This window comes from Colobus angolensis, unplaced genomic scaffold (genome assembly GCF_000951035.1).
Source record: "Colobus angolensis palliatus isolate OR3802 unplaced genomic scaffold, Cang.pa_1.0 Scaffold98, whole genome shotgun sequence".
In the NCBI taxonomy this organism is placed as follows: domain Eukaryota; kingdom Metazoa; phylum Chordata; class Mammalia; order Primates; family Cercopithecidae; genus Colobus; species Colobus angolensis.
In genome coordinates this window covers 5,762,064-5,776,824 of record NW_012123820.1, presented here as the reverse complement: position 1 = coordinate 5,776,824, position 14,761 = coordinate 5,762,064, and the positions used below count along the sequence as shown (strand labels likewise).

The window sequence follows — 14,761 nt, the reverse complement described above, 5'->3', positions numbered from 1 at the left end:
AGAAAGAAAGAAAGAAAGAAAGAAAGAAAGAAAGAAAGAGAAAGAAAGAAAGAAAGAAAGAAAGAAAGAAAGAAAAGAAAAAAGAAAGAAAAGAAAAGAAAAGAAAAGAAAGGAAAAGAAAAGAAAGGTGCACTCATTGTTAGATACTCCCGCCTTACCAATTAAATGGTAAACTCTTTGAGGGTAAAAGATCTTTGACTATAACCATCTCATTGCTTTTCATAATTCTAGCACAGACTTATAGGCTCCATAAACTATTATTGACTTATCCATGAAAATCAAAAGGGAAGTTAGGAGGCTGAGGGAGTCTGTTAATTTCAGGGAGAGGAACGGACTTCTGGAAACAAGAGTTTCACTTGACCTTTCTGCCTCTGGCCTTCTTACTTTTTTGTTGTAAGTCTAACCACATTCAGGTACACTTCCTTTTGGTAAAATATTTTACCCTTTCTCTTCATTTTTTTGAAAACCTCATCCTTATAACTTACCTTTCAGTTTGGTTTCATTTTAGTTCTGAACTTTTGGAAGCAACTGAATTAAGAAGTCTTAAAGTGAACTTGTTTGAGGTCTCAAAGCAGTTATAAATAAATAAATATTAAGAGGTCCTAAAACTTTTCTGCAGGTCCTTTTTCTCACTCTGATTCCTGGAAACTCAATCAAGTTTCTGTTAATCTGAGCAGAGATTAGTGAGATGTGAGCAGGAAGGGTTTTTAAGTAGGATGTGGGTGAAAGGTATATTAGGTGTAAGAAAATAGATACAATGAGAATATTTATGCTGGCAAGGGTGTAGAAATGAGGTGAAACCTTGTTCTGGATAGACATGTATGTGAAACTCAGGGTCAAAAGTTGCTCCTTGGTTCAACATTTGACAAGCTGTGTGATCACAGGCAAGGCCTTTAGCTGTCTTTGTATTTAAAAGAGAGTTTTGGCTATAATCTCTATTATGCTTATGTCATTATAATGTATGATACTGTAAATCTATTCAGAAGAATGCACGAAAATGAGTGAAATAAATAAATGAAGGAGATGGATTAGACATATTGCTAAGAGGGGGTAGTTCAAAACATAGAAATAAAGGCTAAGAAAGAACTGTAAGAGTGGAGAAAAAATAATTTAAAAGAAAATACTTTTAGGATCATGTGCTTAGACTTAACTTTACTGGAAAATAAAAAAATACAAATCAACACAAAGTGCATAACTAAAGGGAAATGAGGAACAAGCCATTGGAAACTGGAGTGAAGGCCATCCTTGTCATACAGCTCCTAAGAACTTGGTAGAAGTGTATCTATGTCTTAGGACTTTACGGAAAGTAGAAATTAAGAGCAATAATTTAGGATATCTGGTGGAAGAAATATCAGCCTCGAAGCATTTAGGCTGCTGTGTGGCTACTTTTAACTGCTTACAGTAAGAGGCAGGAGGGAAAAAAATGACTTAGACATGGAATTTATAATTAAAAGAGAAGCAGAATAGAAAAATTTGGAAAATTCACTGCCTAGCCATATAAAAAGTGAAAAGGCATGTTTGGGAGAAAATACTAAGGGTGTGGCCTAGTGACCATTGTTCAAGAGATTAATACGGATAGAAGGGAGTGTAGTACTATTCAAGAAGTTGCAAAAAAGGCCCTGAAGGCATTTCAAAGCCTTTGAAGCTGCCCCTCCCATCATAGGCTCAGAGCTCAGAGGGCAAATCGTTTTCAGAGGAAACTGGAGTGCCTTTTACAGGCTTGCTGCCCAGATCTGCCGCAGGTTTCTGCTCTCTGAATTCCAGCACAGTGCTCCTTGGCTGCTCCAGCTATGGCTCAGGTGAACCCAGGTGCAGTTCAACACATCACTCCATAAGGTGCAATTGGTAAACCTTGGTGGCACGCACTTGTTAAGTGTGCAGGCTAGCAGAATGCAAGAGCGTGGACCACAACTTCCTCCATGTAGATTTCAAAGGATGTTGTGGACAGCCTGAGGGCCCAGGAAGAGTCCACTCCCATGGCAGTGCCTAGTGGAGGCATGGGAGTGGACCTTCACTGAGACCCGAGAACTGTGGAGCTATTAGCCTGAAGCATTAGCCTGGGAGAGCGTAAGTAGGAGTCTCTAACTTGTGAGTGCTGAAGCATCAACCAAGCCCAGAAATGCCATTTTATTTCTCTGTTGGGTTTTGGACTTACTTGGGACCTGTTACTTTTTCATTTTTGCCTATTTCTCCCTTTTGGAATGGGAATATCTATCTTATATCTGTCCTACTACTGTATTTTGGAAGTAGATAACTTGTTTTGATTTCACAGGATCATAGTTGGAGGGAATATGCTTCACAGTGAATTGTGCCTTGAATCTTACCTATATCTGATTTAGATAAGACTCTGAATTTGGCGTGTTGAGTTGATTCTGGAATAAATTAAAACTTTTGGGGCTATTGAGATGGAATGAATGTATTTTGTATGTGAAAAGAACATGAGTCCAGGGACAGAATGCTATGGTTTGAATGCCCCCTCCAAAATTCATAATGAAATTTTATTGCCATTGTAACAGTATTATGAGGTGGAACCTTTAAGACATCAGTAGATTATGAATGTATTAATGCCCTTATTGTAGGAATAGATTAGTTATCATGGGAATGGGTGCCTGATAAAAGGATAAATTTTGGCCCCCATTTTTCTCTGTCTTGTGTGTTCCCTTCCACCTTCTGCTTTCTGTCATGAGATAATGCAGCACAAAGGCCTCTGCTAGATGCTGGCACCATGCTCTTGGACTTCTCAGCCTACAGAGCTATGAGCCAAGTAAAACTTCCATGATTCATAAATTATCCAGTCTCAGGTATTCAGTTATAGTAGCAGAAAACAGACTAAGTGTCTCACGTGTCCGTGTGAAGAGATCACCAAATGGCTTTGTGTGAGCAACAAGGCTGTTTATTTCACCTGGGTGCAGGCGGGCCGAGTCCAAAAAGAGAGTCAGCAAAGTATGGTGGGATTATCATTAGTTCTTAGAGGTTTTGGGATAGGCGGTGGAGTTAAGAGCAATGTTTTGGGGGCAAGGGGTGATCTCACAAAGTACATTCTCAAGGTTGGGGAGATTGCAAAGGACCTTCTTAAGGTTGGGGGAGATTATAAAGAACCTTGTTAAGGGTGGGGGAGATTACAAAGTACATTGATCAGTTAGGGTGCGGCAGAAACAAATCACAATGGTGGAATGTCGTCAGTTAAGACTATTTTCACTTCTTTTGTGGATCTTCGGTTGCTTCAGGCCATCTGGATGTATACATGTAGGTCGCTGGGGATATGATGGCTTAGCTTGGGCTCAGAGGCCTGACAGAGGATTAAATGATTTATTTTACCTTTTAAACATATTTATTATGTGCCTAATATGTATGAGACATTCTGCTAGTGAGGCTTAATTACTAGAAATTGGGGAATTGATTTTGAAAATTACCAAATAATGCTTGAGAACTAATGAAGTCACATATATATGGTACTTCCAGAAGAACATATTTGATTTTAGTTTTGTTTTTATCTTTTAGGCAAAGAATCATGTGATGTACAGCTTTATATAAAGAGACAATCCTATCACTCCATCTTCGCAGGAGATCCCTTTAAACTAGAATGCCCTGTGAAATACTGTGCTAACAAGCCTCGTGTGACTTGGTGCAAGCTCAATGGAACAACATGTGTAAAACTTGAAGATAGACACACAAGTTGGAAAGAAGAGAAGAACCGTTCATTTTTCATTCTACATTTTGAACCAGTGCTTCCTAGTGACAATGGGTCATACCGCTGTTCTGCAAATTTTCTGTCTAATGTCATTGAAAGCCACTCAACAACTCTTTATGTGACAGGTGAGTTCTCAATATCTAGACCATCGGATATTTTTCTCATAATATTTCTAGGAAGAGGGGGATTCAGTTTCTCAAGTGATTATGTTAAAAAGTCAACTCCCATAGCACATCTGAAATCTGCTACACCTCACAGATTGTTATGTGCCGGTGTGTACATATGTGTGTGTATGTGTGTGTTTGAGGTGAGTGAGATAGAGGAGAGTAGAGAAATAGATAATAAAAGTTATTGTTTTTGACTTTAGGGATTATAAAATTTATTTGATAAGTCCAAAAGTAGACCACTGAAATATCGAAAAAATTATAAAGTGAATACCTATAGTTGCTAATAGCTCTGTGATTCTTTGTCTTTGGTTTTTTTTTTCTTTTCTTTTTTCCCATTTTTCTCTTCTTTATTTTGTTCATTAAAATTTCTTGAATTTATGTTTGTGGTGCTTAAGCAGTTACACACTTCTTAATAGTTCACAGTTTGTTTAGAGGAAAAACAGCAAACAACTAACCTGACTTCCTAATGATTTTCTGGGAATATTCAGAGCTTCATCTCCCTCCCCTGTTCCCTGACAGAGGCCTTTAATGTGCTTTGACAACTGAGGAAGTACAGATAGAAGTTAAGCTGGGGGAAACCAAGCTGAATAAAACATGAAAAAATACATAGAGAGGGGAGTAAGTGAGAGTAAAAAACATTTGGTTTATAAAAATTTTATAGCCAACATCATATTCAGTGGTGAAAGGCTTAGAGCTTTCTCCCCTAAGAGCAGGAACAAGACATGGATTCTTGCTTTTGCCATTTCAATTTAACATTAAACTGCAAGTTCTAGCCAGAGCAAATAGGCAAGAACAGGAAATAAAAGGTCTCTAACTTAGAAAAAAAGAAGTAAAACTTTATTCACAGATGGCATGAACTTATGTGTAGAAAAATTCTTAAAAATTTATTTAAAACTATTAAAGCTAATACATGAATTTAGCAATTCCACATGATACAGGATCAACACACAAAAATCAGTGATATTTTTGTACACTAGCAATAAACAATCCACAAAGAAAATTAAGGAAACAGTTTCATTTACCATAGCATCAAAAATAATAAAATATTTAAGAATAAATTTAACCAAAGAGGTACAAGAGTTGTACACTGAACAAAGAAAACATGGCTGAAAGAAATTCAAGAATATGTAAATAAATGCAAAGACATTCTGTATTCATGGACTGAAAGATGTAATATTGCAAAGATAGCAATATTCCCCAAGGTGATCTGCAGATTCAGTGCAGTTCCACTAAAATCCTAACAGCTTTTTCTTGCTATTGCAGAAATAAAAAAGCTAATCCTAAAATTCACATTTAGTTGTAACAGACCCAGAATTGCCAAAACACTCTTGAAAAAGAACAAAATTGAAGCTAAGACTTCCCTATTTCGAAACTTACTACAAAATGACAGTAAAACAAAACAAAACAAAAAACAGTAGAACTGTCATATGGATAGACAAAGAGATCAATGCAAATAGAATTGAGAGTCCAGAATAAACTCCGCACATCTGTAGTCAATTGATTTTTGATAAGAGTGCCAAGATTATTCAGTGGGGAAAGAATAGTCTCAATAAATGGTGCCGGGATAATTGGATATTCATATGTAAAAGAATGAATTTGAACCCTCATCTCACACCACATTTTAAGAAATCAAAATGTCAGAGATTTAAGTAGAAGAGCTAAAACTATAAAAACTACATTATATAAAACAATAAAACTCTGGTTTCTTAGGAGAGAACATAGGGATAAATGTTTCTGATCTTGGATTTAGTAGTGCTTTCTTAGATATGATTACAAAAGCGTAATCAACAATAACACCAAAAATAGATAAATTGGACTTCATAAAAATTAAACACTGTGCATCAAAAGACACTAAAATTCAACAACAAATAGACTGGCAACCTAATTTTAAAATGAGCAAAGGACTTGAATAGACATTTCATCAAAGAAAATATATAAATGGCCAATAAACATGTGAAAAAAATGCTCAATGTCATTAGTTACTGGAGATTTGCAAATCAAAATCACAATGAAAACCCACTTCATACCCATTGAATGACTAGAATAAAAAAAAAAAAATAGAAAATAAGAAGTGTTAGCAAGGATGTGAAGAAGCAGAAACCCTATCCATTGCTGATGAGAATGTAAAATGGTGCAGTAACTTTAGAAAGTGGTCTAACAGTTCCTCAAAAGATAAAACCTAGTTGTCACAGTACCCAGTAATTCTATTCCTAGGTAAATATTCAAATGAAATTAAAATATATGTTCACACAAATCCTTGTGCGTGAATGTTTATCACAGCACTATTCACAATAGCCAAAGGGTGGAAACAACCTAAATGTTCAACTGATGAATGGATAAAGGAAATGTAGTTTATCCACACATGGAATATTATATAGTCACGAAAAGGAAAGAAGTACTAATGTATGTTACAACATTGATGAACCTCAGAAGCATTATGCTAAGTAAAAGAAGATGTACACAAAAGTTTACATACGATGTGATTCTGTTTCTATGAAATATCCAAAATAGGCAAATCCATGGAGACAGAAAGTAAATTGGTGGTTGCCAGGGGCTGAGGAAATAATGTGGCATGACTACTTAATAGGTTTTCTTTTGGGGTGATGAATATGTTCTGAATCTAGATAGTAGTCATGTTTACACAACATTGTGAATATCTTAAATGCCATTTAATTGTACATTTTAAATGATTAAAATGGTAATTTTTGTGTTATATGTATTTTACCACAATAAAAATATATTTGGATCAAAAAAGAGTGCCCTTTAATTATAAGAAATAAGTTGGAGTTTCTTTTGTTGCTCATAAATTGACCCTTAAGGTTATTGGGAAGAAGAAATTTCAAAAGAGGGTTATTGCAATGGTAGCATAGCTGAACTCTAGATGCACCCTCATACAGTTTAGTTCCTTTATGGACATCATTCACTTGAATGCATACATTTTACAACTGTTCTTTTTAACATTAACTTATTACTTTATATGCTTACTTTTGAGTGTCTTGCAACTCCCTCAAATTAGCACAATGAAGAAACCCATTGAAATTCTTTTAAAATGCTTTAAGTCAGTTTAAAATTTCTTACAGCAGCCCCATGGAAAAATGCAGAGCACTTTAGTGATAGCAGCAACCTTCAATTATGAAATATAGAAATATAGAAGAAATCGATGGCAGAGTTAGGGACTCTGCTTTTGCAAATACAGTGTCAAGCTCAGTGCTAGTTACTTGTGACCATCCATGCACTGGCTGATAAACCCCTTCAGGATGGAGGCTGTGTCTTAAACATCTTTGCTCTGTATGATAGATGTCAGGGTACCTGGAACATGGTAGGGGCTCACTAAATATTTCTTTGTAAATGAATTAAAGAATATAGTATATGCAAAGCACAAACATTGTCTTCATTAACCTGGAGAAGCCTATATTAAGGATGTATGGAATGAACACTTTCTGGAAAGAATTGCATTATTAATTCACATTAATGAGACAAAATATTGAATTTTTTAACAAATACTGTTTTGTAAACAGGCAAAATAAATTACAAAAATAAGGAAAATCTGCAAAATGTTAATTCTAGAATGTTATATACTATTGAATAAATAAGTGCTATTAACTACTTTATATAATGTATTAACATAATGCATAATAAAATTAAATGTTGAGGTATTGAGTCCACCTTCCTTTGAAGAGAAGCCTTCTTGTGTAATTCAGTCTTTCTTTATGGGAACTAATCTACTTCTATACGAGAGATGAATTTAGCCAAGGTCAGATGCAAGGTCAGAAGTTAATAATTAATTGTGATACAAAAGTCTATTACACAAAAGTAACATTACAATTTCTGCTCTATCCCATATTTGGGTCATTCATGACAACTAAAGATAGTCTATAGTTTGTAAAGTGCATAAAGGTGCCTATTCTAGGGATCAAGTTGGGGCTGAGATTAGGATCAACAGTCTATCTATTTTGTGGAGGAAAGAGCCCAACTTTAGGGGAAAAGGAATAACATTATCTCCTAATTCCTGAGCCCTGGGGGGTTTTATGGAACAAAGTACGTGAAGTATGAAGTGGTGAAAGAGAAAGTCTAAGAGCTAAATAGGAGACATGAAGGGCTTTATCAGTTTTTTTCCGAACATTTCAACTCCTAGTTTCCTACTCATCTACCCTTCTTATCACTCCCTTCCTTATCAGTTTGTTAATTAATGCTCTTGATCCTTATGGAAAATCCCAGAGAATTTTCTTTGCTTCCTACTCTTGTCTCTCCACAACATTCCACTCTGTGATGTGTTTCCTCCAATTGCTTCTATGAGCATCTCCCACCATCATTATCTTCCTTCTAAATAATTCCAATAAATTCTATGATTGGACTCTTTGTCTTTAGTGTTTCCCCATTTGGGTCCATTTCAGCCAAATACACTTAATTTACCTCATACGCTTCCTTCGTAACACCACTCTCTTGCATAGCATCCCCAGTGCTCACAATATTGGGCTCATCTTTGTTAACCAGCATTCAAATTCTTCCACAGTTTGATCCCCTGCCCCCCACCACCTTTCTAGATTGTTTCTGCATTCCATATAGAGCCTCTCAACTCTAGCCTAATGGCCTTACTTGCCATAACCACATCTTCATCATAGCCCTGCCTATATGCTGCTCTTGCCACTTGTAGAGCACCCATTCATTTGTCTCCACCTATGGAAATTCTACCCCTCCTTTCAATCTCAGCTTATTTTCCAAGTTCTTAAGGAAGCCTTTTATGATCACCTGAAGGGAAGGGATCACTCCTTTTTACCAATTTGTATGCCATTTAAGGTCTGTGCCTCTCATTTATCATTTCCTTTCACTGTAGTAATGTGTGGAAATGTGCTTTAGGTCCCATGAAAGATTATAATGTCTTGGAAGGCAGGAATTTGTGTAATATTTCTTCTTTTTTTTTCTACTTCCTTCACAAAAGGTAAATTGTTTAGGAATTAACTTTAATTTAAACTCTGTGTGGATTTAAAACTAATTTAATCTAGGTGAGAAAACAAATAACAAAACAAAATAATAAAACAAAAATAACAGGGAGGGTCAAAGAAAAATTCCTTTTCCTTCTGAACCTGAAAGTGCTCAGTGAACCAAGTATAAGGTGAGGAGAAAAATATATTTTGGAAATAAGTTTAAGGACCATGCTTTTCATAAAGAAATTTTGGAGGTCTGATAAAAAATATTTTGTTTTTTCCTGTGAAGTATATTTCCAAAGTGATTTTGGACATTTTCTTGTTTTTATATGTGACCCTCTTTTGCTGTTTATGTTCAAGTTAAAAGTTCATGTAAGAACAGGTCTGTGACAGCGTTGGGGCTTGGATGCTCTTGGGAAAGCACTATTCTCCCCAGGACTTTGTAAAACAAGCCAAAGTCCTAGGGGAAAAGTTGACAGAGCTGGGGAACAGTCATTGAAACATCCATTGGCCTGCCACTTCACCCTTCCCAAACTTCCTTTGTCAGTTTCTGATTAAGAACTTCCCCAAGGCTGGGCGTGGTTGCTCACGCCTATAATCCTAGCACTTTGGGAGGCCGAGGCGGACAAATCACTTGAGGTCAGGTGTTTGAGACCAGCCTGGTTAACATGCTGAAACCCTATCTCTACTAAAAATACAAAAAATTAGCTGCACATGGTGGCAGGCACCTGTAATCCCAACTACTCAGAAGGCTAAAGCAGGAGAATCACTTGAACCCAGGAGGTGGAGGCTGCAGTGAATCAAGATTGCACCACTGCACTCCAGCCTGGGTGATAGAGTGAGACTCCATCTCAAAAAAAAAAGAAAAATGAAAAAAGAACTTCCTCAAAATGTGATCATTATCTGTGGCAGGAAAGTGGGTGTGAAGTGAGAGGGCAGGAAGTTCTTGTGGACTTCCACCCTGATTTGGAGCACCTGCTGAATGTGCCTCTTTTTATTCCAGGTGTCAGAGGTATCATTGTACAGGCTATACTGTGTCCTTATGCTTAAGGAATGGGGAAGAGGAGATCAAAGCAGGCAAATGAAGATTGTGTTGTATTTACAGTCTTTCAGTGAGCTTCAAAATAAGCCCAGGAATTTACTTTGTGTCAATGATCTTGGGGTGATGTTCCACAAATGATGCTAACTTATCTTGAGATGGATTGTTGGATTCTCTGGTAGTGTGCAAACACTGGAATCCTCCCCAAGGCTAGCTCTGGTTTTGGACATATGCAAGTGTACACCCTCATCATTTTCTCAATCAATTTCAGTTCTTTATCTTGTTTCTCTATTTCAGAACAAACTCAAAATAAGTTAGAGGAGTTTTGAGTTTGTTCTGAAATAGAGAAAGAGTTTGTTCTGAATTAGTTTTATTTGATCAAACTAATCAAGTAAAATTAAGGAAATTAGTTTTTTGGGGGGGTTAAAGAAGTAACAGAAGTTGGATCTTCTTGATCCAGCAGATTTGTTTGTATTAGGGTATCTGTTGTAGAAACCTTAGTCCCCATTGCTATCCAAGACTCTCCCCCAGACAGCTGTTTCTGGCACACCTGGCAGTGGTTTGACTGATCACTAACTAAACAGCAGCTGCAGCATCAATAGACAACATTTGTTACTACTCTGAATAACCAAACCACTTTTTGTGCAGTTTCAATTGCCCCTAATCATTTTTACCCCAAACCCAAGCATCTAGCGAAACAAAATAACATTATAATAGAATTAATAGAATTTTTTTTTTTTGGGGGGGGGATGGAGTCTCACTCTGTCACCCAGGCTGAGTGCAGTGGTACCATATCGGTTCACTGAAGTCTCCAGCTACCGAGTTCAAGCGATTCTCCTGTCTCAGCCTCCCATGTACCTGGGATTACAGATGCACACCACCACACCCAGCTAATTTTTATATTTTTAGTAGAGACTGGGCTTCATCATTTTGGCCAGGCTGGTCTCAAACTCCTGATCTAAGTGATCCACCCGCCTCGGCCTCCCAAAGTGCTGAAATTACAGGTATGAGCCACCAAACCAGACCTTAGAATATCTTACTCCAGTATTTTTCATACTGTGTTAATAGTAACCCAAAATTAAAAAAAAAAAAGAAAAAATATATCTTACATCACAACTCATAATACACACAAATATAAAAAAGTTTCATAAGGTCTTACTTAACTGTAAGACAGAGTTTCTCCATTGACATTTTGGTCTGGATAGTGTTTTGTTGCACTAAGTGGGGGTTGCATCCTGTATAGTATAGGGTGTTTAGCAGAATTCCTGGCTTCTACTCACTAGTTTCCAGCCTCCCTCCCCCTACCTTGTTACAGCCAAAAATGTCTCCAGACATTGCCACCTGTTCCCTGGAGCCAAAATTGTCCTGCTTGAGAACCACTACTCTAGTGTGTGTGATGCATTCTGATGATTTCTATCCTCTTCTGTTTCCTTTTTTAAAATGCTATTTTTGACCTACTAAATTGTTTCACAACCTGCTAATGAGCTGTGAACAACTGCAGACAAACAGGACCTCAATGCATATTAACATTGATCAATGGTAATGCGCATTAGCTGTGTGCCATGCAGAGCACTTTTGAGGATATCAAAAGTATTTGGTATTTGGAGATTCTGATAAGTTATGAGACAAGGAAAGGGCATTGTGTTGAAGAAACTTGGATTTCATGTTACAAACATGTTGACTCGAGTTCCCATTGTCACTCACTAGCTACCTGACTTGGGTCTATTCTTGGGGCAAAATAAAGACAATGGTTTTCCTACTTAAGTGATGAATATGAGAGTTAGATACCGTAAGTAGAAAATCTTAAAGAAGTACCTTCTGACAGCTATCATGAAGATTGTTCTGTGGAAGATTAACTCTATCAGAATAAAGAATTTCTGCAAAAGATAAATTATTGCAGAGCCACATCTGCTCAGCAAGAAAGTAAGAGGAGGCTGAGGGCACTGGTATTCTTGAGGAATGCCTCTGCAGGAGAAATGGGGGCATTGGCCTGAAATCTCCTTCATTCAAGTTCTGACAATGCAGAGGGGTGCCGCTGATCCCAATGTATCTCAGATTTCCTAACTTTCTTTAGCATTTACTAACATTCCAGATGTAAAAAGTGCCTCAGAACGACCCTCCAAGGACGAAATGGCAAGCAGACCATGGCTCCTGTATAGTTTACTTCCTTTGGGGGGATTGCCTCTACTCATCACTACCTGTTTCTGCCTCTTCTGCTTCCTGAGAAGGCATCAAGGTGGGTTCTATTTTCTCTCTGCCCCCAGTATCACACATTCTTATTTCTGGGGCTAAAGGATTTTTAGTTTCTTCCTGTTGTTTTCTTTCCCAATCCTGTAAACCATGGATAATGATTTTCTAGAAGACAACTCATACTTGTGCTAAAAAGCCAGATGGGTTGGTTGGGGCTTCCTTGAGTCACGAGAGAGGCATGCTTACCACAGCACAGTGTTCCAGCTAGAGTTGTGGCAAGCACAGCCCATTGCTGAGAATTCATCATTCTCTTTGCATCAATCTTAGGTTTGTGTGAGAAAGAGCTCTTCTAAACCTTGACAGGATTGGAAGTTGAAACAATCTCTCAGATCAAGAGATCTGATTTATTTTGCATTATCCTCTTTTCACAGCCACACCACATCATGCCAGTCCCACACACACCCTTATCTGATTGAAGAACCAATGTTCCCAGAGAAAATTAATATGTCTGTACTTTCTGTTGCCATTATAAACATAGGCTTGACCTGAATCCTTACCCAACAATAATGCATTTGAAAAATGTGGGTTTGGCTATGATGGGAATGGTGTGATATTTTGAAAATAATTCCTTTCTACTTTTGTAAGAACTCCCTCAATGTCATGACCAAATAAGTAAGAGAGGAAAGCATAGAGAATTCTGATCTAGCTTTGGCCTGAACTACTTCAGTTTTCTCTTTCTTTTTTCTTCTCCTCCATTCTCTCCCATTCCTGTTTTCACAACACCAGCTACAGTGTAGTTACAGAAACTGAGCTAGATAGAGCAACACTTATTCTGTGTGTCAAAGGAATAACCTTTGACTGGGCAAAAGTGCTTCTGATATTTTGGAGTGAGAACTTCTGGAGTTCAGAACCTTCTCTGGATTCTGAAGAATTCTCTCTTACTCCAATTCTTCACCTGCAACTCCATGGCTCTTTCTACAGCCTCTCCGTATCTTTCATCATCTTTCTTGAGACTGCTGGAACCTCTCTCAGAACTTCAGAAAAGGAGTCAGGGATAAGTCTTTTGATTTACCACATCCAAAGTGAACTAGGTGGTAGGAGATCTTGGCTACATAGGTGACAGGACAGCAGCATTTCTGGCATTGAGTATGGAATGTCCCCAGAGTAAGGACTTCCAGTCTCTTGCAAGTGATATACCAGATCCTTCCCCTTCCTCTTAGATATGCCATGGGGCTATGTGGACTGAAAAGTGATGAACCAGAGAGAGAGCTGGTCACTGTGAATTCTCACAAACAAGTGTGTGCTAGGCAAAGCAAATTAACAAGCCAAAACTAACAACACTATCCCTGGCATTCAACAGGGTAAGCATGGGTGGCAAGGTGGGTTTACTTCTGCTTTCATTACTCCTTTTGATTACTTCTTTTCCTTTTGTCTTCCAGGAAAGCAAAATGAACTCTCTGACACAGCAGGACGGGAAATTACCCTGGTAAACTTGATGTATCTGTTGAAACAAATGCAATTTGTGTTATACTGTGTTTATGTATTTATTCAATGAATTTATATAACACTTACCATGTGCCAGGCATTATTCTATGTACCATATATATATAGCTATTTTTAAAGATGTGAATTTTGCATTCTGCTCTCTATGCAGCAAAGGCTCTTTAGGGTTAACAAGTGTCATAATAAGTGGTTCTTTGGAAGTTCATGGGAGGCAGTCTAGATCCAAGACAGAAAATTCAGAGACTGAACCGTACAACCTTGACTCTGCTCTTGCCTGTTATGTGGCTTCAGGCTATTCATTTATTTTTTATGTAAACACCTTAAGGTCTTTCTGGAAAAGAGTAGGGAGCTGATGAAAGAATGAACCCATAAAAAACCTCATAAAATTGTTAGATATCTTCATAAATAGCACCAGCAAAATAGAGGTATGATCTTTGGCTTAGTTATTACACAGAGGTCCCTGGCAATGTGTATGGGCTCACCAAGGAAGGGACCACCCAGACTAAAGGAAGGGAATTTTGAAGTCAGTCTTTCCTACAAGGTTTGGAAAATAAATGTAGGCTTTTCTTTTGAGTTGAATGTTATGGAGATATTAGAACTAAAAATGAATGCAAGACGAGGCAATATATTTGTGGAAAAGCATTCTGAAGCTCTCTAATTAAAACTAAACAGTCATAAATGAGATACTGCAAAGGAACTTGATGTGTACGTGTGTTTCAGTAAGGAAAAATAGTGATAAAGAGGTAGCAACCCTCTTAAAAATTCCACAAAAGACAAAGTCGATACAGCCAATAATTCTGTGTATTATATTAAATGGCATTCAACATTCCCCACCCAGCTGCTTAATTTTAAACCAAACCAAATACACTCAACTTGACAAACTTCTATTAAGTTTTCATGAGCATCAGTAGGTACTGTGTTGAGTGCTAAGGCTTTGTTCCCTCAAATAGGGAAATTTTCTTGAATGTTATTTTCTTTCTATAGTAAATAATAATAAAAATTTCATTTGATTACAATAAGGCCAGAGAGCTATGAAATTATTTAAGACAAAAATCTAAATAATTTACTGTGCAAGTAAAACCCAGGTTGGCTAAGCTGTGGACATTTTTCTTCCTGTGTAGGCTGGATAAATTACGATTTGAAGCTTAATTCAAAAGGGTATTTTCTGTATGTGCAATTGTTTGGGAAGTTTGTTTTAAAGTGTTTTTGCTTGTCACAAGAATCTGAAGATTTTTGCCCCATTTCA

General features: G+C 37.3%; 1 protein-coding gene across 1 annotated transcript in view; it reads left to right on the top strand.

The window, feature by feature from the left end:
* The window catches only part of BTLA (B and T lymphocyte associated), a 29,471-nt gene extending 15,904 nt beyond the window's left edge, over positions 1–13,567 (top strand). The window contains exons 2-4 of the mRNA XM_011932810.1: positions 3,502–3,816; positions 11,915–12,058; positions 13,452–13,567. Of these exons, the coding sequence (XP_011788200.1) occupies positions 3,502–3,816; positions 11,915–12,058; positions 13,452–13,567 (575 nt within the window). The remainder of the gene's footprint in view (positions 1–3,501; positions 3,817–11,914; positions 12,059–13,451) is intronic.
* The last annotated feature ends 1,194 nt before the right edge of the window (positions 13,568–14,761 follow it).